General features: G+C 46.3%; 1 protein-coding gene across 4 annotated transcripts in view; it reads left to right on the top strand.

Annotated features, from left to right (window-relative positions):
• Positions 1 to 10,480: 10,480 nt before the first annotated feature.
• Positions 10,481 to 24,148, top strand: part of LOC141130296 (probable N-acetyltransferase camello) — a 49,723-nt gene continuing 36,055 nt past the window's right edge. For 2 of the 4 annotated variants that reach the window (XM_073618123.1, XM_073618126.1), the window contains exon 1: positions 10,481 to 11,121. Coding sequence is in view for 2 of the 4 variants with exons in the window: in XM_073618124.1 (XP_073474225.1) it covers positions 16,307 to 16,960 (654 nt within the window). In the remaining 2 variants the exon portion in view is untranslated. Of the gene's footprint in view, positions 11,122 to 16,253; positions 22,295 to 24,148 lie in introns of those variants that run through there. The other 2 variants (XM_073618124.1, XM_073618125.1) reach the window with 2 other exon arrangements.

Below are 24,148 nucleotides of genomic sequence, written 5' to 3'. Positions count from 1 at the left end.
ACCCCTCACACTGCACAAATACCCCTCACACTCCATAAATACCCCCCACACTGCACAAATACCCCCCACACTCCATAAATATCCCTCACACTCCATAAATATCCCTCACACTGCACAAATACCCACCAGACTCCATAAATACCCCTCACACTGCACAAATACCCCCCACACTCCATAAATACCCCTCACACTCCGTAAATACCCCCCACACTGCACAAATACCCCCCACACTCCATAAATACCCCTCACACTCCATAAATACCCCTCACACTGCACAAATACCCACCAGACTCCATAAATACCCCTCACACTGCACAAATACCCCCCACACTCCATAAATACCCTCCACACTCCATAAATACCCCTCGCACTGCACAAATACCCCTCACACTCCATAATTACCCCTCACACTGCACAAATACCCCTCACACTGCACAAATACCCCCCACTCCATAAATACCCCTCACACTGCACAAATACCCCTCACACACAAATTTCTACCCCAGTCACCCCACTAAGGACTCAGCCTCAGTGTCATTGGTCACTCACCCCTCCTCCTGGCAGTCAGCTGGTGACCTGATCGTCTGCCTCCCGAGTCCTCTCCTCCTGTCAGCTCCTGGCTTCAACACAGGCCTAGTGACAGGGCACCCCGAGAATGACACAACTTCCCGCCCCGAGGTGGCAGCAGGACCCTGGATCCGGGGCTCTGGTCGATCATCAGGGCGGGTCGATGGGCGGGGCGATGGGCGGATCCTTCCTCCGCCCTGTTCTCTCTCTGGGCTGCAGCAGCGTGCAGCGGAGAGGACACAGGAAATGGAGAGATAAAGCTCTTCGGCGCCTCCCCCTCTGCGGTGCCTGGGTGCAGTGCAAACCCATCCAGGATCGGCCCTGCCTGCGGGCCATTTGTAACCAGTTCGCAGGCCGCAAATGGCCCGCGGGCTGGTACTTTGAGACCCCTGATTTACACTATATTACCAAAAGTATTGGGATGCCTGCCTTTACACACACACACATTAACTTTAATGGCATCCCAGTCTTAGGCTGGCCATACACTATACCATTTTCTTATTCAATTTCCTTTAGACTTACCTTCAACCATGTAGTGCAAGGGTCTGCCTGATTGCATACAAATTGAAAGTGTTTAGGTCTGACCTCATATTATATGATTTTGGTAAATCGAAAGGAAAGTTGTACAAGAAAATTGTATAATTCATGAACTAATAGTATCCAGTCCAGAGGGATATATTAACCACAGCCCCGGAAGGATTTGCCCCCTTCCTGACCAGGCCATTTTTTGCGATTCAGCACTGTGTCGCTTTAACTGACAATTGCGCGGTCATGAGACGTTGTACCCAAACAACATTGACGTCCTTTTTTCCCCACAAATAGAGCTTTCTTTTGGTGGTATTTCATCGCCTCTGCAGTTTTTATTTTTTGCGCTATAAAGAAAAAATAAGCGACAATTTGGAAAAAAAACACATTTTTTTTTACTTTTTGCTATAAAAAATATCCAAAAAACAAAAAAAAACAAATTTCTTCCTCAGTTTTGGTCGATATGTATTCTTCTACATATTTTTGGTGAAAAAAAAAAATCGCAATAAGCAAATGTTGACTGGTTTGCGCAAAAGTTATATCGTCTACAAAATAGGGGATAGATTTATAGCATTTTTATTATTATTATTATTATTTATTTTTTTTACTAGTAATGGTGGCGATCTGCATTTTTAATCGTGACTGCGACATTATGGCGGACACATCGGACAATTTTGACACATTTTTGGGACCATTGTCATTAATACAGCGATCAGTGATATAAAAATGCATTGAATAGAGGAGGGTTTCCGCGCTCACGGACTTAGGTGTGCAGCCTCCCCTTAAACAACCCTACTAGAGGGTGGCTAATGGTATGTAGAATGTTAAGATAGGGGTAAGTGGCGCTACCTCTAATGGGGTATCTATTGTGATAGGTGTGCTAAATATGTGATTAAAGACACCCGCTCAACAGCAAGAAAAAATTTTGTGCATAAATAATGTCCCCACCTGTTGTGTGAAGGGGGTCTAATCTATGAAATTCCCCTCTACATACTGTGTAGTAAACCAATTAATATTCAATACATAAAAGTGAGAGCTCATATAGCCAACAAGCATATGTTTAGTACCCTCCAACCATCGAATAAACGTGTCTAATTATGATAGGGGGTGTACTAGACAATCAATACTCCATGTGAGTGATTAGTGAAAAAATATTGTATAAATATATACAAAACATACAGGTGTGAGCATCTAGTCCACATATAAGAAAAAAAAAAAAATATATATATATATATATATATATATATATATATATATATATATATATATATATAATCCCAGCAAGAAACTCCAATTTCCAAAAAATATATATAAATCAAATACAGTCCCAAAAAATATATATAAGTGTATATAAAGTTCCAGCAAAGAGATGGATATATAGTACTCCAGCAGTGTTCCAACAGTGTTCTTAATAGTGACTTTCGTGCAGATAACCAGCTAGTATCCAGTGACTTGCAGTGCTCCCCCTCAAGGATCCCCACTCACCGGCTCCCTGCACCCCTGCAGGGGTAATAGGCATGTAGTATTAGGCCTTGCTATGATCTCCTTGATTCCAGTGAGGTACTCCCGCTCCAGACACAAACGATCCGTAGTATGATCATCCACATAGGAAAGGAAACAGGGCTCCCGTAGTGTATTACGTTTTTAAAAAAAATGTATTTATTAAAAAATCTTTTTAATTGCCCAACATCTCGGGCTCATATGTAAATACACTAAAAGAACTAAAAAACAAAGTCAAACAGTCACACTGCGTATAGTGGTAGGCACAAAGAGAGCTCGTGGATCCCAAATCCAACAGCTGAGCGGCGTGCGCCTCAGCTGCGTTCCACACTCTCTTCCACTTCCGCGTGTGACGTAATCGCATAGCTCCGCCTTACGTGTTTCGTCATCGACGTTATCAAAGGCCTATTTTCTTATATGTGGACTAGATGCTCACACCTGTATGTTTTGTATATATTTATACAATATTTTTTCACTAATCACTCACATGGAGTATTGATTGTCTAGTACACCCCCTATCATAATTAGACACGTTTATTCGATGGTTGGAGGGTACTAAACATATGCTTGTTGGCTATATGAGCTCTCACTTTTATGTATTGAATATTAATTGGTTTACTACACAGTATGTAGAGGGGAATTTCATAGATTAGACCCCCTTCACACAACAGGTGGGGACATTATTTATGCACAAAGTTTTTTCTTGCCGTTGAGCGGGTGTCTTTAATCACATATTTAGCACACCTATCACAATAGATACCCCATTAGAGGTAGCGCCACTTACCCCTATCTTAACATTCTATAAAAATGCATTGATTACTGTAAAAATGTCACTGGCAGTGAAGGGGTTAACACTAGGGGGCGGTGAAGGGGTTAAAGCAGGGGTCCACCTATCTATGCTTTTTTTTTTTTTGAGTTCATTCACAAACTTTTCTTCTCAGCATTACATACTCACATATTGTGTGTATAAGTCCGCCTGTGTCAGATTTTGTCGGAAAGAATAACTTATATTATTCACTGCAGGCGGTTTTCATCTTCATTGTGGCCATTTGAAGCCCACAAGCATTTATTTCCTGGATGTGGTGAATGCTGTGCTCCCAGCATTCACCGCTCGTTCCTGCACATGCTCAGTGGCATCCTGGGAAGCCTGAGACTAGCTCCCAGGAGTCTGGGAGAGGCTAGAAACACGCCTACTCCCACGGGAGGAGAACCAGGAAGTGCAAAGAAGAATAGAAAAATAAAAGGTAATTACGGCGATTTCAATTTTTTTAAACGGCATGTCAGCATCTAGGCCAGGAAGAGAATACATACAGATATTGTTCAAAATTTGGGTGGAATCCCGCTTTAACTGTGTTCCCTGGGAGGTGTTTCTAACTGTAGGGGGAGGGGACTGACTGGAGGAGGAGACTGATCGCTGTTCCTAAGCATTAGGAACAACAGATCTTCTCCTCACCCCTGACAGAATGGAGATTTGTACCCCGTGAACAGCACGTGCGCCTGCCGCATGACATAGGCGCTACTGCGCGTGCCCGGCGGCCGCGATGTCCGCGTGGGACCCGTGATCGGTCCTATACCCCTTAAAGTGCCCGCTGTACAGCTGCGGCGATTCATGCAGGGGAGCCGACCTACCGCCGTCAAACGATGGCGGTTGGTCGGCAAGTGGGGAATGCACCACCAAATACTATAGCAGCGCTCCTATCAGTCCATAATCTGACCGGCATTCATGTGGTTGAGTCATATGAGAAACAGATGAATGACAGTTGGTGATTAAAGTCCAGATAACAGATGGTGGTCCTAGTGATAAATAAAAAAAGTGTGCACCATACACCAAGATCCACAACACGTGCGTCACACCCCCCTAGGGGGTTTCGAAAGGTGTCAGGGCGTGACCTATGGTTGCCACCTTTTCATCAAGTCAAACCCCAACACTTAAGCGACGCACAGCAATTTTTTCTTTTAACCACTTGCCGACCACCACACGCCGATATACGTCGGCGCAATGGCAGCGGTGGGCAAATGGACGTACCTGTACGTCCCCTTTAAATGGCGGGGCTAGCGGGCGCACACGTGCCGCGTACAGTGTGACCTTGCCCGCGGGACCCGTGGACTTGATGTCCGCCGGTCTCCCGGCGTTCGTGTCACGGAGCCACAGAATGGGGAGATGTCTATGTAAACAAGGCATTTCCCCGTTCTGCCTGGTGACATGACAGAGATCTACTGCTCCCTGTCATCAGGAGCAGTGATCGCTGTCATGTGACTGGAAGCCCCTCCCCCCCACAGTTAGAATCACTCCCTAGGACACACTTAACCCCTTGATCGCCCCTAGTGTTTAACGCATTCCCTGCCAGTGTCATTTACACAGTATTCAGTGCATTTTTATAGTACTGATTGCTGTATAAATGACAAAGGTCCAAAATGGTGTCAAAAGTGTCCGATGTGTCCGCCATAATGTCGCAGTCACGATATAAATCGCAGATCACCGCCATTACTAATAAAAAATTTAATAACAATGCCATAAATCTATCCCCTATTTTGTAGACGCTATAACTTTTGCGTAAACCAATCAATATAAGCTTATTGCGATTTTTAATTTTTTTTACCAAAAATATGTAGAAGAATACATATCGGTCTAAACTGAGAAAGAAATTTGTTTTTTATATATGCTTGGGAATATTTATTATAGCAAAAAGTAAAAAATATTGCCTTTTTTTTCAAAATTGTCGCGCTTTTTTTTTTATAGCGCAAAAAATAAAAGCCGCAGAGGTGATCAAATACCACCCAAAGAAAGCTTGATTTGTGGGGAAAAAAGGACGTAAACTTTGGGTGCAACATCGCACGACCGCGCAATTGTCAGTTAAAGCGACGCAGCGCCGAATCGCAAAAAGTGCTCTGGTCAGGAAGGGGGTAAAATCTTCCGGGGCTGAAGCGGTTAAATAACATTTCTAATCATATGAAGTTAATAACAAGAGTCCCCCTTTACATCGGAGTCCACAGAGTTTTACATCTGAACTCGCAGAGTTCCCTTCCACTGTAAGGGAGGACTCTGCAGACTCTGATGTAATGGGGAACACTGAGAACGCTGATGTACGGAGAGGACTGTGATGTAAGGGGAGAACACTGTGGCCTTTGGTGTAAAGGGGAACTCTGATGTAAGGGGTGCTCTGAGAACCCTGATTTGCCTTAGTGTACTCAGAGGCAGGAGAGAGAAGGGGGGAGACTTCAGTCACAGACAGGGATGGATGGTGAGCTCACTCACCCCTTGGCAGTCAGCACCTCACATCCAGATGTATCTGAGGCTGCTTTTCCAACCCCCACTTTCCCCCAGGGATTGGAGTGTGGGCAGACACAGACAGGGCCGGACTGGCCTACCGGGATACCGGGAAATATCCCGGTAGGCTGGCTGCACTGTAGTACTGCTGGGGCCGCTCTCACTGCCTGTGTCAGCATCAGCACTAAAGAACAGCAGCGGCGGCCGCCGCTGCTGCACTGTCTATGCCAGCTGTGTGTGTCACTCACTGACTTACTCTCTGTGTGTGTCTCCGCTCTCCGGGGCCGCTCACTGCCTGTGTCCTGACTGAGTGACTCCTCTCCTCTCCTGACCTAAAGATCAGCAGCGGTGGCCGCCGCTGCTGCACTATGCCATGGCTGCCTGACTGTGTGTCACTCGTCACTGTCTCCTCCGTTCGCGCCGCCCACCACAGTGACCATCATGCCGCCTCAGCCTCGCTCTGTCTGTGGGGAGGAGCAGGAGAACGCCGTGCTGCTCCATTTTGCCTCGTCCCGTGCGGCGCCAGCCAGCACCGCCCACTATCTGCACGAGGAGAGAATTTCAGTGAATGGCCGGCAGTGCAGCTGCTACAACACAAGAATCAAGGTATTTAGTTTAGTTTAGTTTTTTTTTTTTCTCTCCCTCCCTCCCTCCCTCTCTCTCTCTCTCTCTCTCTCTCTCCCTCCCTCCCTCCCTCCCTCCCTCTCTCTCTCTCTCTCTCTCTCTCTCTCTCTCTCTCTCTCTCTCTCCCTCCCTCCCTCCCTCCCTCCCTCCCTCCCTCTCTCTCTCTCTCTCTCTCTCTCTCTCTCTCTCTCCCTCCCTCCCTCCTCTCTCTCTCTCTCTCTCTCTCTCTCTCTCTCTCTCTCTCTCTCTCTCTCTCTCTCTCCCTCCCTCCCTCTCTCTCTCTCTCTCTCTCTCTCTCGTTTTGTTCAAGTGCCATGTAACTTTGAAAAGCTGTATACCAAACGCTGCCACTGTGCCCATAGATTGCCAACACTGTGCCATACCCATCAATTGCCACCACTGTGCCCATTAAACGCAGCCACTGTACCCATCAATTGCAGCCACTGTACCCATCAATTGCCACCAATGTGCCCATTAAACACAGCCACTGTGCCCATCAAACGCAGCCACTGTACCATCAAACGCAGCCACTGTACTCATAAATTGCTGCCACTGTGCCCATCAAACACAGCCACTGTACCATCAAACGCAGCCACTGTACCATCAAACGCAGCCACTGTACCCATCAATTGCCACCACTGTGCCCATCAAACGCAGCCACTGTACCATCAAACGCAGCCACTGTACCCATAAATTGCCACCACTGTGCCCATCAAATGCAGCCACTGTGCCCATCAAACGCAGCCACTGTACCATCAAACGCAGCCACTGTACCCATAAATTGCCACCACTGTGCCCATCAAACGCAGCCACTGTACCATCAAACGCAGCCACTGTACCATCAAACGCAGCCACTGTACCCAAAAATTGCCACCACTGTGCCCACTAAACGCAGCCACTGTGCCATTAAGTGCAGCCAATGTGCCACTACCATCAAACGCAGCCACTGTAACCATCAATTTTTGTGGCAGTCACATTTGTCTGCAGTTTGTACCCATAAATTGCCACCACTGTGCCCATTAAACACTGCCACTGTGCCCATCAAATGCAGCCACTATGCCATCAAACACAGCCAATGTACTCATAAATTGCCGCCACTGTGCCATCAAACGCAGCCACTGCCATCAAGCTCAGCCTTTGTACTCATAAATTGCCACCACTGTGCCCATTAAACGCTGCCACTGTGCCCATCAAACACAGCCACTGTACCATCAAACGCAGCCACTGTACTCATAAATTGCTGCCACTGTGCCCATCAAACACAGCCACTGTGCCCATTAAACGCTGTCACTGCGCCCATCAAACACAGCCACTGTGCCCATTAAACGCTGTCACAAACGCCGTCACTATGCCATCAAACGCAGCCACTGTACCATCAAACGCAGCCACTGTACCCATCAATTGCCACCTCTGTGCCCATCAAGCGCAGCCATTGTACCCATTAAACGCAGCCACTGTGCCCATCAAACGCAGCCACTGTGCCCATCAAACGCAGCCACTATGCCATCAAACGCAGACACTGTGCCCATCAAACGCAGCCACTGTGCCCATCAAACGCAGCCACTATGCCATCAAACGCAGCCACTGTGCCCATCAAACGCAGCCACTATGCCATCAAACGCAGCCACTGTGCCCATCAAACGCAGCCACTATGCCATCAAACGCAGCCACTGTACCATCAAACGCAGCCACTGTACCCATCAAACGCAGCCACTGTACTATCAAACGCAGCCACTGTACCCAAAAATTGCCACCTTTGTGCCCATCAAGCGCAGCCATTGTACCCATTAAACGCAGCCACTGTGCCCATCAAACGCAGCCACTGTACCCATCAATTGCCACCTCTGTGCCCATTAAACGCAGCCACTGTACTATCAAACGCAGCCACTGTACCCATCAATTGCCACCTCTGTGCCCATTAAACGCAGCCACTGTACCATCAAACGCAGCCACTGTACCCATAAATTGCCACCACTGTGCCCATCAAACGCAGCCACTGTACCATCAAACGCAGCCACTGTACCATCAAACGCAGCCACTGTACCCAAAAATTACCACCACTGTGCCCACTAAACGCAGCCACTGTGCCATTAAGCGCAGCCAATGTGCCACTACCATCAAACGCAGCCACTGTAACCATCAATTTTTGTGGCAGTCACATTTGTCTGCAGTTTGTACCCATAAATTGCCACCACTGTGCCCATTAAACACTGCCACTGTGCCCATCAAATGCAGCCACTATGCCATCAAACTCAGCCAATGTACTCATAAATTGCCGCCACTGTGCCATCAAACGCAGCCACTGCCATCAAGCTCAGCCTTTGTACTCATAAATTGCCACCACTGTGCCCATTAAACGCTGCCACTGTGCCCATCAAACACAGCCACTGTACCATCAAACGCAGCCACTGTACTCATAAATTGCTGCCACTGTGCCCATCAAACACAGCCACTGTGCCCATTAAACGCTGTCACTGCGCCCATCAAACGCCGTCACTATGCCATCAAACGCAGCCACTGTACCATCAAACGCAGCCACTGTACCCATCAATTGCCACCTCTGTGCCCATCAAGCGCAGCCATTGTACCCATTAAACGCAGCCACTGTGCCCATCAAACGCAGCCACTGTGCCCATCAAACGCAGCCACTATGCCATCAAACGCAGCCACTGTACCATCAAACGCAGCCACTGTACCCATCAAACGCAGCCACTGTACTATCAAACGCAGCCACTGTACCCAAAAATTGCCACCTTTGTGCCCATCAAGCGCAGCCATTGTACCCATTAAACGCAGCCACTGTACCCATCAAACGCAGCCACTGTACCCATCAATTGCCACCTCTGTGCCCATTAAACGCAGCCACTGTACTATCAAACGCAGCCACTGTACCCATCAATTGCCACCTCTGTGCCCATTAAACGCAGCCACTGTACTATCAAACGCAGCCACTGTACCCAAAAATTGCCACCACTGTGCCCACTAAACGCAGCCACTGTGCCATTAAGCACAGCCAATGTGCCACTACCATCAAACGCAGCCACTGTAACCATCAATTGCCGCCAGTTTGCCCATCAAATGCTGCCAGTGTCCCCCCGCCCGGAACTTACCTGTCTCAGGTCAGCGCGTTCCTCCACGCTCCCTCCGATAGGCATCGAATCACAGTGCCTGTCGCTTCAGCCAATCAGGTGACAGGTAACCAGACCCAGTGCACCTGATTGGCTGAGAGGGGGGTCAGTGTTAGGGAAGCGATTTATTTAATTTCCTAACACAGCACTGTGTAAGCAGCGAACGTACAGCAGTGTGCCCGCTGTTTACCAATTTGGAAGCCTATTAGAGCCGACGGCTCTAATCAGGCACTTCTAAAAACACCCCGCCGCTGTAATTCAGATGCCCGATGCCCGACAAGGGGCTGGACACCTGAATAGGGGGCAGCAGCAGCGACAATAGATAGATTCATGCGTTGCATGAATCTATCTATTGAAGATTGACGGTTGCAATGGACGCACCGCCACTGCCCAGTTGTATTTCCCCTGGGTGGGGAAATACCACCATGTTTTACATTATACGTCCCTATACACTGTGTGCCCTATAAAAAGGAGGTGGGCTTTTATATGTGTCTTATCTATATATAATGCACTCTTCAAATGTGCTTTAAAATGCATGGTTTTCCATTTTATGAACAAGAAAATAATAATGTTATGCTGTTGGGTGGGTATATTAATGCTATGGGGCTGGTATGACATTTTTCCCAGTCCGGCCCTAGACACAGAGGCGGAGTGGTGGGTGGAAGAGGTGCAGATCGAGCCCTCTCTTCTCTCCCGTCTGTGTGTGTGTTTTGGGGGGGGGGGGGGGGTTGTTAGTGCTTGCTTTTCGCACTGGTCTGAATCATTTGGTGGAGGCGGGATTATGGTGTGGGTTTGTTTTTCAGGGGTTGGGCTTGGCCTCTCTGTTCCAGTGAAGGGAACTCTTAAGGTGTAAGCATACCAAGACATTTTGGGCAATTTCATGCTCCCAACATTGTGGGAACAGTTTGGGGATGGCCCCTTCCTGTTCCAACATGACTGCCCACCAGTGCACAAAGCAAGGTCCATAAAGACATGGATGAGGGAGTTTGGGGTGGAGGAACTTGACTGGCCTGCACAGAGTCCTGACCTGATAGAACACCTTTGGGATGAATTAGAGCGGAGACTGTGAGCCAGGCCTTCTCGTCCAACATCAGTGCCTGACCTCACAAATGCCCTTCTGGAAGAATGGTCAAACGTTTCCATAAACACACTCCTAAACCTTGTGGACGGCCTTCCCAGAAGAGTTGAAGCTGTTATAGCTACAAAGGGTGGACCAACCCAATATTGAACCCTACAGACTAAAACTGGGATGCCATTAAAGTCCATGTGTGTGTAAAGGCAGGCGTCCCAATACTTTTTGTAATATGGTGTATGTGCATGAACATTTTTCTGCCGGCAGTTTAGCTTTAAGAGAAATAGAGTAATAGGGAAGTGGTGAGAGGTCCAGGAAATGTGCCAAGAAACTCTTCCGTAGTTCTGTTGTCACACAATTACACTCTGTCTGACGGAGGCTTACATTCCGTATACCATCATATATACACCTTCATAACAGACAGTCTGAGGAGAAAGGTGAGTCACTTTACTATTGCTGCATGGATGGAGAGCAGTAAGGAGATTTCCTGTTTATAACAAGGATAGTCTTCTTACCTGGTCCTATAAGTGGGTCATACCCCTAGGGAAGGACAGTGATCATATCTGGTTTTGTAGGAGAGCCACATACCTATGGTGATCATATCTAAACCTATAAGAGGGTCACATCCCTAGGAAAGGACAGTCACCACACCTGGTTCTGTAGGAAGGCCATATTCCTATGGTGATCATACCTGATCCCGTAGGAGGATCACATCTCTACAGAAGGACAGTCATCATGCCAGGTTCCAAAGGTGGTCCACATCCCTAGGGAAGGACAGTTCTCATACCTAGATATGGACAGGCATCATATCTGGTTCTGTAGGAGGGTCAAACCCCTAGGAAAGGACAGTGATCATACCTGGTTGCACAGGAAGGCCACATCCCTAGGGAAGGGCAGTGATCAGACCTGGTTGCATAGGAGGGCCACGTACCTAGGGACAGACAGTCATCATACCTGGTTCTGTAGGGGGGCTACATGCCTAGGGAAGGACAGTGATCATACCTGGTTCCATAGGAGGGCCACGTCCCTATGGAAGGACAATGATTATACCGGTTCCATAGGAGGGTCACATCCCTAGGGAAGGACAGTGATCACAACTGGTTCTATAGGAGGGCCACATCCCTATGGAAGGACAATGATCATACTTGGTTATGTAGGCAGATCACATCCTTAGGGAAGGATAGTGATCATACCTAGTTCTGTAGGTAGACTGCATCCCTAGGGGAGGAAAGTGATCGTACCGGGTTCTGTAGGAGGTCCATATCCCTAGGGAAGGACACTGATCATATTTGGTTCTGTAGGAGGGCAACATCCCTAGGGAAGGATAGTGATCGTACCTGGTTCTGTAGGAGGGCCACATCCCTAGGGAAAACTGTGGTAATACCTGGTTCTGTAGACAGGCCAGATCCCTAGGGAAGGACAATGATTGAATTGGGTTCTGTAGGAGGGCCACATCCCTAGGGAAGGATACTGATCATATCTGGTTCTGTAGGAGGGCCACATCCCTAGGGAAGCCAGTGATCATGCCTGGTTTTGTAGGAGGGCCACATCCCTAGGGAAGCCAGTGATTATACCTGGTTCTGTAGGATGGCCACATCCCTAGGGAAGGATACTGATCATACCTGGTTCTGTAGGAGGGCCACATCCCTAGGGAAGCTAGTGATCATACCTGGTTCTGTAGGAGGGCCACCTCCCTAGGGAAGAACAGTGATCATACCTGGTTCTGTAGACGGGCCAGATCCCTAGGGAAGGACAATGATTGAATTGGGTTCTGTAGGAGGGCCACATCCCTAGGGAAGGATACTGATCATACCTGGTTCTGTAGGAGGGCCACATCCCTAGGGAAGGATACTGATCATACCTGGTTCTGTAGGAGGGCCACATCCCTAGGGAAGCCAGTGATCATACCTGGTTCTGTCAGAGGGCCACATCCCTAGGGAAGAACAGTGATCATACCTGGTTCTGTAGGAGAGCCACATCCCTAGGGAAAAGACAGTGATCATACCTGGTTTTGCACAGAGCAGGTAAATAGAGCATGTTTGTTATTTTATTAAAAACAATCTAGACTTTACAATCACTTCAAGCCAAATTTGAAAGGGTTGCGTGAAGGTAAAATGACCCTGCAGCCTGTAAAGGAATACTTACCTCTACAGCTGGCCTGGAGTCAGAATTCCAATGTCTTCAAGCAGTACAGCCAACGGCAAGGTCTTCATCATTTGGCAGTTCTGGGAATGGTTCCTCCCACCTGTTCCTCCATCTCTACAGGACTTAGTAGTTACATATTGGCTGGCTGGATGAGCCATTTAGAGCATCGAGGGAACAGAGATGTTCAACACTACTGGAAGTGTTGGGAGACTTACCTGGAGACTGTACTGCCTGAAGATAGCAGACTTCAAACTCGCCAGAGAGTTCGGGTTTTTCGGGAAGTGTCACAGTCAGTTGAAGCCATCCTTTTTTAACTTGGCATGGCAGCAAAGGTGTCCAGTATGCACCCTCACCAATATTTCAACAGTACAAACAAATGGCCACTGCCCTCACCTATAACTGGCCTTTGCAGCAAGGAGCACATGGAAGGGCAACGCCAAACAAAACCAAAGAAATTCCCGGCTCAACTTACCGACCAGCTTGCTAACCAACCAAATTGTACGTTAAAAACAGGGGTATCCAGTGTGCCCCTGTGCATTTATGGAAGGGTGGGCTCCCTCTAGGCTCACCTGCCCTCCACCTATCCATTATAATGCATGTGCTTCCACTATAGAGCCTCTCAAAATTTAGAGTTAGGACTATAGATACTGGGGTGCCTTGATGGGGCTCTGTAGCTTACGCATGTATTTACAAATGTGTGCAAGCTAAACCCCTGTTTTTACCGCATACTGTTAGATAGGATAATTCAGTTGGTTAGCCAGCTGGTCGGTAAGTTGAGCCGCAAATTTTTTTGGTTTTGTTTCGCATTCATTGCCCTTCCATGTGCTCCTTGCTGCCAAGGCAGGTTATTGGTGGGGATAGTGGCCATTTGTTTGTACTGTAACAATAAAAACTAGCAGGTTTTCTAATCCTTCTAAAATCTGTAGAAAATTAAAAAAAAAAAAAAGCTTTGCCTTTAGTTATACTTTAAGGACTACACTTTCCAGAGATGCCATGATGCTAGCATGTGGCTTTTCCATATATATTCTGTAAGTGGAGACCTCTGTTTTTATTAATATATTAAAAAGAGATTTTATAAAGTTTCTTTTGCAGGTTGATAGGGTTGCATCCGTGGGAACTTACAAAACTTCTTCAGTATGGTTCTCTATTTTCGAAAGCTGATTCCCTTTTTTAGTAATTTGCTGACCATTAGATCTTACTTTTTCAGGTTTATGAGATATAGCCTGTGAATTCAGAATCATCTTCTCAGTGTCTAAAAAGGTCCCGAAGTTTGATGTAACAGCAAAGCTAAAGTGGTGTTAGTGGGTGGTGTTTGTGGGCAGACTAATGCCGCGTACACACGGTCGGAATTTCCGACAACAAATGTTCGCTTGTTGTCGGAAATTTCCGACCGCTTGTTGTAGGCTCCATCGGACATTTGCTGTCGGAATTTCCGACAACAAAAATTTGAGAGCTGGATCTCAAATTTTCCGTCAAAAAAAATCCGTTCTCGGAAATTCCGATCGTGTGTACACAATTCCGATGCACAAAATTCCACACATGGTCGGAATCAAGCAGAAGAGCCGCACTGGTTATTGAACTTCATTTTTCTCGGCTCGTCGTACGTGTTGTACGTCACTGAGTTCTTGACGTTCGGAATTTCCGACAACATTTGTGTGACCGTGTGTATGCAAGACAAGTTTGAGCCAACATCCGTCGGAAATAAATCCACGGTTTTGTTGTCAGAATGTCCGATCGCGTGTACGCGGCATTAATCATTCTAACTGGGATCCAACCAGAAAATGATTAATGGCTAGGGACTATGTACCATCCATTGACCACTTTATTGGTGGATCCCGCAATTCAGTCCTGAAACATGGCCTTACAAACCCTTACTACAGACCTCCGATCAACAAGTGCTTCAGATCCAGTGGAAGTCCAACTTTTATTTATGCACAGGGAACACACAAGATTGTAGGGTGGGATCCTGAGAACCTGCTATGTAATAGCTTTAATGCTTTAATGCCATATTTGCAAAACCTAACTGTTAGTTTTCAATGGGAAACCTGAGCCTGGGACCATGAACACAACCGGCTTGATGAAGGTGATTTCACATCAGAAGCCACCCCATAACATCAGAGGTCCTCTTTCACATCAGACATCCCCCATCATATCGCAGATCCCCCTATCACATCCAATATCCCCCCATCCCATCAGAGGTCCCTCCCTTCACATCAGTGCCCCTTCATATCAGATGTCCCCCATCATATCACATATCCCCCCATCCTATCACAGATGCCCCCATCACATCAAAGATTCCACCATCAACATCAGAGATCCCCCCTCATTGCATCGAAAACCCCCTTCACTTCAGAGGTCCCTCATCATATCACAGGTCTCTCCATCACTTCAGAGCCCCCCTCCCCAATACATGAGAGCTACCATCACACCAGAGGCATCCCTATACATCAGGGCCCCCTATACATAAGTCCTGTCATCACATCAGAGTGCCCCCATCACATCATCAGAGCCTCCCCATTAAATCATAGTTCCCCATCACCATCCCTACAGAATCCCTCATCACATCAGAGCCCGCCCCCCCCCCCCCAATCACAGTGTTCCCCAGTCTCACAGGTCTTCTTATTACACAGCACCCCAATCACACAGTCCCCCATCACAGAGACCCCCACACACACAGTCCCCTCTTCACATTAGAGCCCTACCTTTTGCATCCAGTGAGGTGGAAGAGGACGGGAGGTGAAAGAGTGTGTCCTGGCCCTACAGCGTCATTGTTTGCTTTGGTGTTGGTGGCTTGCCAACCAGACCATGGCAACTCATGATGCTGATCCAGAGCAAACTGGGTCCCCGTGCTCCTGACACCCCAGGGGGAACCCAGATGGCACCCTGGTTGAGAAACACTGATTTAGCACAGCGTTTCCTTAAAAGCCAGTTTCACAGAGACAGGGAGGCTTGTCCCATAATCTCCAAGGCCCAGTGACTAAATAAAAGAACAATCTCATTGGATCTCTGGCGCTCAATGACTGGAGGTCAGCAGTTAGGGGTGGACAACCTGTGCTGCAAGATACACTGCGGCTTCCTAGGTTGACCAGTAAGTCATCAGCAGTTCATTACAAATGGCACAGATTGAGACTAACCACTGGCAGAGCAGAACTGCTATTATTCAGTGACCACTACAGGCTGTGATGGTTCCCTTTGGAATTTCCATTTGCGGTCTTTCAAAAGTAAAAAAAAAAAAAATATGACCAATTTTAAAAATCGTACTTTATTGCAACAGCATTTAAATCCCAAATAGCCCCTTTTAATAATTTTACTTGCAAATCAATAGAGAATTTATAAATATTGTCCTATGATCTAACTACACTCTACTTTTTTTGTATCTCTTTATTCATCTTCTCTCTTCCTTTGTTTCTTTTGCATTCATAAGACATCGTATTTCTCATTTTCCTTTGACTTAGCTACAAGGCGAGCTGCTAGGGAATGGCTGACTACTCCATACGGAAGTACAACAATGGGGATTATTTTGCAGTCCGTGAACTGTTTGCCCAAGGAATGTTGGGTTACGTTCCGGGCTCTACCTCGTACATGTTGAAGCTCCCCCAAGTCTACTGCCCTATCCTGGCATCATTCATCACATTGCAGTTGTTTTATCGGTCCTTCTTCCTGTCTCTGTTGGTTGTTGGGATATTCATGGTTTCCATTCATTTTCTTATGACATTTGCGTGTCGTAAATTGATAAAGGAATGTCACAATGGTGATTTACTAAACATTGAAGAGACCTACATTTGCAGACCCAACTCCTGCTTCTGGGTAGTCGAGTCCGGTGGTCGGATTTTAGGGATGGTGGGTGCCCGTCCTGCTCCGAACTCCAGCAGTGACATGTCACTACAACGCTTGTCCGTGGCTAAAGACCAGCAACGCCGAGGGATCGCCAAGGCCCTGTGCATGACAGTTTTTGATTTTGCTCGTCAGCAAGGATATAAACGTGTTATTCTAGATACATCAACTTTTCAAGTCAATGCTCATAAACTGTATCAACACTTGGGTTTCAGGATAACCAAAATAATACCAGGCAGAACTAGACTTGGAAGGTTTGCAAAAATGTCTGTAGTGTTCTACAGCTATGAGCTCTAGATGTGATAATACAAGTGAGGGACTGCTATTGTGGGGACGTGTGTGGAAGATACAGTATATGGGGGCTATGTTAAAGATACAGTGCATCCGGAAAGTATTTACAGCGCTTCACTTTTTCCACATCTAGTTATGTTACAGCCTTATTCCAAAATGAGTTAAATTAATTATTTTCCTTAAAATTCTACAAACAATACCCCATATTGACAATGTGAAAGACGTTTGTTTGAAATCTTTGCAAATGTATTAAAAATAAACAACGAAAAAAAAAATTCCATGTACATAAGTATCACAGCCTTTGCTCAATACTTTGGTGAAGCACCTTTGGCACCAATTACAGCCTCAAATCTTTTTGAGTATGATGCTACAAGCTTGGCACGCCTATTTTCGGGCAGTTTCTCCCATTTTTCTTTGCAGGACCTCTCAAGCTCCATCAGGTTGGATGGGGAGTGTCGGTGCACAGCAATTTTCAGATCTCTCCAGAGATGTTCAATCGGGTTCAAATCTGGGCTCTGGCTGGGCCACTCAAGGACATTCACAGAGTTGAGTGTAGCCACTCCTTTGTTATCTTGGCTGTGTGCTTAGGGTCTTTTTCCTGTTGGAAGATGAACCTTCACCCCAGTCTGTGGTCCAGAGTGCTCTAGAGCAGGTTTTCATCAAGGATGTCTCTGCACATTGCTGCATTCATCTTTCCCTCAATCCTGACTAGTCTCTCAGTTCCTGCTGCTGATGAGTGGTGCCTGGTTTCCTCCAGACATGACGCTTGCCATTCAGGCCAAAGAGTTCAATCTTTGTTTCATCAGACCAGAGAATGTTGTTTCTCATGGTCTGAGAGTCCTTCAGGTGCCTTTTGGCAAACTCCAGGTGGGCTGTCATGTGCCTTTTACTGACGGGTGCCTTCTGTCTGGTCACCCTACCATACAGGCCTGATTGGTGGGGTGCTGCAGAGATGGTTGTTCTTCTGGAAGGTTCTCCTCTTTCCACAGAGAAACGCTGGAGCGTTAGACTGATCATCCAGTTCTTGGTCACCTCTCTGACTAAGGCTGCTCTAAGAAGAATTCTGGTGGCCCCAATCTTCTTCCATTTACAGATGATGGAGGCCACTGTGCTAAATAGGACCTTCAATGCTGCAAATATTTTTCTGTACCCTTCCCCAGATCTGTGCCTCGATATAATCCTGTCTTGGAGGTCTACAGAAAATTCCTTGGACTTCATGGCTTGGTCTGTGCTCTGACATGCACTGTTAACTGTGGGACCTTATATAGACAGGTGTGTGCCTTTCCAAACTATGTCCAATCAACTGAATTTACCACAGGTGGACTCCAACCAAGGTTGTAGAAACATCTCAAGGATGATCAGTGGAAACAGGTTGCACCTGAGCTCAATTTTGAGTGTCATGGCAAAGTCTGAAAACTTATGTAAGGCTCTGTTTCCACTAGTGCGACTTTTCATGCGACTTGGGACTGAAAAGTCGCATGACAAATTGTTTCCCATGATTTCCAATGAGTACCGTTCATATCTGTGCGACTTCAAGTCGCAGCGACTTCAAAGTAGTCCCTGCACTACTTTGGTCCCACTTTGATGCGACTTGAGGTCTATAGATACAGGCATTGCTTCAAATCGCGGTAAAAAGTCGCGGTAAAATCGCGGTAAAAAATCGCGGCAAAATCGCACGACTTTGGGGACGCACTAGTGGAAACCTAGCCTAAATGGGATTTTTTTTTTTTTAATAAATTTGCAAAGATTTCAAACAAATGTCTTTCACATTGTCATTATGGGGTATTGTTTGTAGAATTTTGAGGAAAATAGTGAATGTAATCTATTTTGGAATAAGGCTATAACATAGCAAAAAATTGGAAAAGGTGAAGCAATGTGAATAGAGCTTTTCTTAACTTTCTTACCCCTGAGGAACCCTTGAAATAATTTTCAGGTTTTGGGACACTGCTAAAAAGATTCTATCAACAGCCCAAGGTGCATTAGCATTATCAATTCATCAATATGTTGTAGAAAGTTAAGTTAAAGTTTTTTGTGGAGGGGGGGGGGGGGGGGGGGGGTCAGCTTCAGTATCATACCTTACCTGTAATGAAGTATATCCTGTGTCCTGCTGATTGCTCCTTCATGTAGAATTCTCTCCAGTGATGACAGGCCCTCTTCATAGCCCTGGTGCTATATGGCTTAGTTGCCTATATCTAACATTTATGTACTTTAAAAGAAGTACTGGCGGCTGCCCATCCCTTCTTTCTCCATTCAGAAAAGCCCTTGTATTATTTTGAGTGGATAAGGGAATCCTGTCATTCATCCACCTTCCCCCCATTCACAGAACATGTTATATTCAGTTAAAACAATAGAAAGACTTTTATGAATGGAGGAGAGGACGGAAAGGAGTGGGTAGCCCTCTTCCATGTACTGCAATGGTACACCCAAGGCAATTAACCCATTTAGTATCAGAAGTTCAGGGCTGTGAGGAAGACCGGCCATCACTGGAGAGAAGATTCCTTCACTAAGGTAAAGCCATGTGGACACGGCATACACGTCTATTCAAGTAAGTTATGTGACTGAAGCAATAGCCCAAAAAGAAATGTTTAACTTATTTTCTGCTTTAACGAGTAATAATGTGGCATGGAAAATATTAGGATAACAAAATACTCAGATTGTGGGGTTCCACAACATTAGCCTTCATACATTGGTGGTAATTTTAATGGAACCCTGTTTGGGAAAGGCTAGATAGATACAAATATAGCCAAACATACATAGAATCTCCTCTAAGAGCCCTTGCACACTGGGGCAGGGGTGGCGTCGGCGGTAAAACGCCGCTATTAATAGCGGCGTTTTACCGTCGGTATGCGGCCGCTAGCGGGGCGGTTTTACCCCCCGCTAGCGGCCGAGAAAGGGTTAAAAACCACCGCAAAGCGCCTCTGCAGAGGCGCATTGCCGGCGGTATAGCCGCGCCGTCCCATTGATTTCAATGGGCAGGAGCGGTAAAGGAGCGGTATACACACCGCTCCTTCACCGCTCCGAAGATGCTGCTAGCAGGACTTTTATTACCGTCCTGCCAGCGCATCGCTCCAGTGTGAAAGCCCTCGGGGCTTTCACACTGGAATACAAGCAGCGGCACTTTCGGGGCAGTTTGCAGGCGCTATTATTAGCGCAATAGCGCCTGCAAACCGCCCCAGTGTGCAAGGGCTTTAAGTGATTGAGTTCAGGTGTTTCCAAAGAAGGGCACTGTTTATTCTGCAACATACAAAGACATTTTAGAACAGTCAGTGGGAGGAATGCCATTTATATTGGTGGCCAGTAAGAAGAATTACATTTTTACAGTGGTGAATGCTCATTGTTCATTGGTGTCATACCACTGGTTCTGCTAAGTGCTGTTTGAACCAGAACCATGGAGGCACCATAAGATGGGAGATCAATCAGCCACAGCTCAAGCAACTCCTAACAGCCTCTGGAGGAACCCTGGTTGAGAATCCCTGTTTTAGACAATGGTGCTCGTCCACCCTTGTGGGTGAAGACCCTCTTCTGTGTACAAAGCCAGCTTCAATAAAGACATGGTTTGGGGAGTTTGGTGTGGAGCAACTTCAGTGTCCTGCTCAGAGCCCTGACCTGAAAGCTACTAAACACCTTTGGGATGAATTGGACCACCTATTGTGAGCCAGGTCTTCTCATCCAACATCAGTACCTGGCCTCACAAACGTTCTTTTGGCTGAATGGGCATACATTCCCTCCAGACATCCTCCAAAATCTTGTGGAAAGCCTTCCCAGAAGAGTAGAAGCTGGTATAGCTTCAAAGGGAGGACTATTCCATATTAATGGCCATGGTTTGAAATGAGATAACCAATGATCTCATAAATGTTGAGAGAGAAGTGGCACTGTCCACTTTATACTGATGCATACAGTATATCCTCCAGTGCTTCTGGCAGGAAACAAGTGTTCATCTCACCTTATAACAGTGGTCTCCAAACCGCAGCCCGGGGGCCAGATGTGGCCTCTTTTCTTGCTTTTTTCTGGCCCTTGAGACACTATACCAGCTATATCCACTGATACCAACAATGGGGCACAATTCCTCCCAATACAATGGGGCACAATTCCTCCCAATGACACCAATGATAGGACACAATTACTCCCACTGCAACAAACAATGGGGCATTATTTTTTTCCCACCGACGTCAGAACCTTTTCTACTCCCACTAGCCACAGTCCGGCCTACCTAAAGCCTATAAGGCAGTAAACAGAACCTTTGTATAGAAAGTTTGGAGACCCCTGCTTTAAAATGTATAGGACTGCAGGTAACTGGTGTTTCAGAGAGTTTACAGAATCCTGGGAACCAAATACATGTTTAAAAAGAATATATAAGCAATGGCACATAATGAGGTAGCCCAGGTCAAGAGCTTTAGCCTGATTTACCATTTTGCTGGCCAGACTCGGGGACTTGGAGATACTCCTGTATAAAACCCCTTACCAGATCTTACATACACTGTTTTAAAGAGGCACTGCAGTCTGCTCACATAATTTGTAATAAAACATCTTTGCCATTCGTAAGCTTCCCATCCAACCACTTTGCATATTATTTTATATATACTGTGATTCTGTACTTGCCAAACATGCTGCAGAAATCTCCCTCCACTGAGTCTGGCTGCAGCCATTTTAACTGTGGGCAGCTGAAGCTGCTGCCTGTTCACTTCCTGGATTTACACCGACACACAGAGGCACACCTCCAGCTCTGCAGCTCTCATTGGCCCTCCTATGACTCATCCCCACCTCCCTTCCTGGCAAGGAGAGAGAGAGAGAGCTGTGCATAATGTCCAGGATTTCAGGTGGAATAGAGGGTTAAACACACAGAGAATTGTTACAAATTCCTATATATAGGAGATATTATAGACTGGATGGTCATCTGATTCTCTAATACGTCTGTTTTTCTGTTATTAACTAGAAAAGAAAAAAATGTTTTATACTATACTTTATTAAACATTATTAAAATGTCATAGTTATTCCTGTAGCACATTTATTATCTGTATAGTAGCTTTATCATGGATTTTCATTTATTACATTTTGTATCACAGGAAGCTTATGAATTAAATGTTCTACTTGATACATTGTGGTTATTTAAAGTCTTTTAAGTGGGTGTTATTGCTGGGAGGGTGGAGGTAACCGTCAAACCAACTGTGATTGGCTCTCACAGTGGTCACAGGATTGGGAGCCCCTCCCGCTCGGCCTGCAATCACGAATAGAGACTGACAACTCTTGATGACAACTTGGTGTTTGTGCCGGGAATATTTAGCAATCATATGCATCATGTCTGAGCTTGATTTGTGTTATTAAAAAGAAATTATAAATGTTTTTGGTCCTTTCTATTCATATTTATGTAAATGATTTAACTATTTTTAATGTTTATTTTATTTTATTTTTATATATATATATATATATATATATATATATATATATATATATATATATGTATATATATATATATATATATATATATATATATATTGTAATAGTCCCTGTCACTGGGAAAAGGGATGGGATCTCTAACCCTGTGTCCATGTCTTATGGAGAGCCAGCAGGTTGTGTGCCCAGGTGCACACAGCCCATATAACGAGGGGCTAGTGAGAGCAGAGGGTGGAGGAAGGTGGAGTGTGTGTAGCTTGTTGCTACTGCTGTGTGAAGACAGACCTGTGTCTGGAGAGCGGTCTGCCCTGTGGGAGTCTGCAGCCTATGTAAAGGGGATTCTTTGCCCAGGGACTGGGAAAGGCTGGCCAGCCTTGAGAGTCGGGGAGACTGAGGAAGCCAGTGAGTCCAGGGGGCTGTAAAGAATTGGCAAATCTTTTGAGAGCAAGCAGAGGAACTGCTGACAAGAGAGCCAGGTGGCTTGGTATGTTTTCCTTATTTTTGGAGTGCTTAATGAAGTTAAACCCCTGCGTGGGAATCCTGAATGGACCTTTTTGCTTTTGTTTTTCGGTTTAATAAACGTGGGCTACCAGGCCCTTAACTATAATGCCTGTCTGATGTGGACTCACTGCACTAAAACGCATTTATCGCTTGAGCTAAATACCCCAAACATTACAAGTGGTGTTCGAATGCGGGCACACAGATGGTGAAGTCCGGGTCTCTGCGCCAGTAGTGAGTCATTTCAGGAATTGCTGCTAGCGGTGTGTGGCAGCCAGGCAAACTGCATTGCGCAGAAGTTAAATTGATGAACTGTGTTTGTGTGCATGAGACAGCACAATCTGTGTGTGCACTGTGCAGGTGAGGAAAGCTTGCATGAAGTGAAAAGCAACTTGCTTTAAAGTAACAGTGCTTCATTTTTTGCTGGAAAGCGCAAAAGTGTGGTGGAGTGACTGCAGAGATGAAGCAAGAGTTTGAGCCTGCCGGAGAATATTGCAGACTGTTTTTTGCTACACTTAAAGGGGAAGTGCATGCTGTTGCCCCTGGCAACGCTGGTGCAAGCAGGCCAGCTATTAAGGTGCAAAGTCCCAAGCTTACAAGAGGATGCAATTTGGGAAGCCCTGTCAAGGCTCTGAAGCAAGAGCGCTGTTTTCGGTGCAGAGAGTGGGGGCATGTTATCTCCAAGTGCCCTTTGTCTCAGTCTCCAATACAAGGCGACACGGCCAGACAGAGGTCTGCAACAATGTTTAGAAAGCCTGATTTAAGTCCCAGGAGTGTCCAAAAGGCTTATCAGAAGTTTGACAAGTATGTGGTTGCCCGTAGCAACGGCAGTGATGTCAAGTCTGTGGTCTACGCGAGAAACGTATTGCCGACAGAGGATCGTGGCATGTTTAAAGCAACAATGCTTCAAGGAGCGCAAAGTCGCTGCTTTTGGGAGAGTCAGCAAAGTACAGCTGGAAGAGTGCCATCTCCCTTAGCAACAAGGGATCGGGTGTTAACCGGAAGGAGGAGATACAGTGGAGATGTGGAGCGGCATCCCATTAAAGATATGTGTAAAAATGTACCATGCCTGGAATGTGGTCAACTGGGGCATGAAATTTTTTCTTGTCCCAGGTTATGGAACATGCCTGGAGATGTGGTTACTGGGCAGAAGTCTTTGTCTGCAAGCCCAGATTTTTGTGCAAACCTATTTTCAGTCACCTCTGGCAACAGTGAGGAAGTACCTGTTGTGCCTGCAGGGGGTGCTAAGGAGTCAGAAGTGGCTGCTGCAGTTTCATCCCATGGCCACCAGGGAGAGTTAGTCAG

Source organism: Aquarana catesbeiana, linkage group LG01 (assembly GCF_042186555.1).
Source record: "Aquarana catesbeiana isolate 2022-GZ linkage group LG01, ASM4218655v1, whole genome shotgun sequence".
NCBI classification, from domain to species: domain Eukaryota; kingdom Metazoa; phylum Chordata; class Amphibia; order Anura; family Ranidae; genus Aquarana; species Aquarana catesbeiana.
This window is presented reverse-complemented; position numbering and strand designations above follow the sequence as displayed.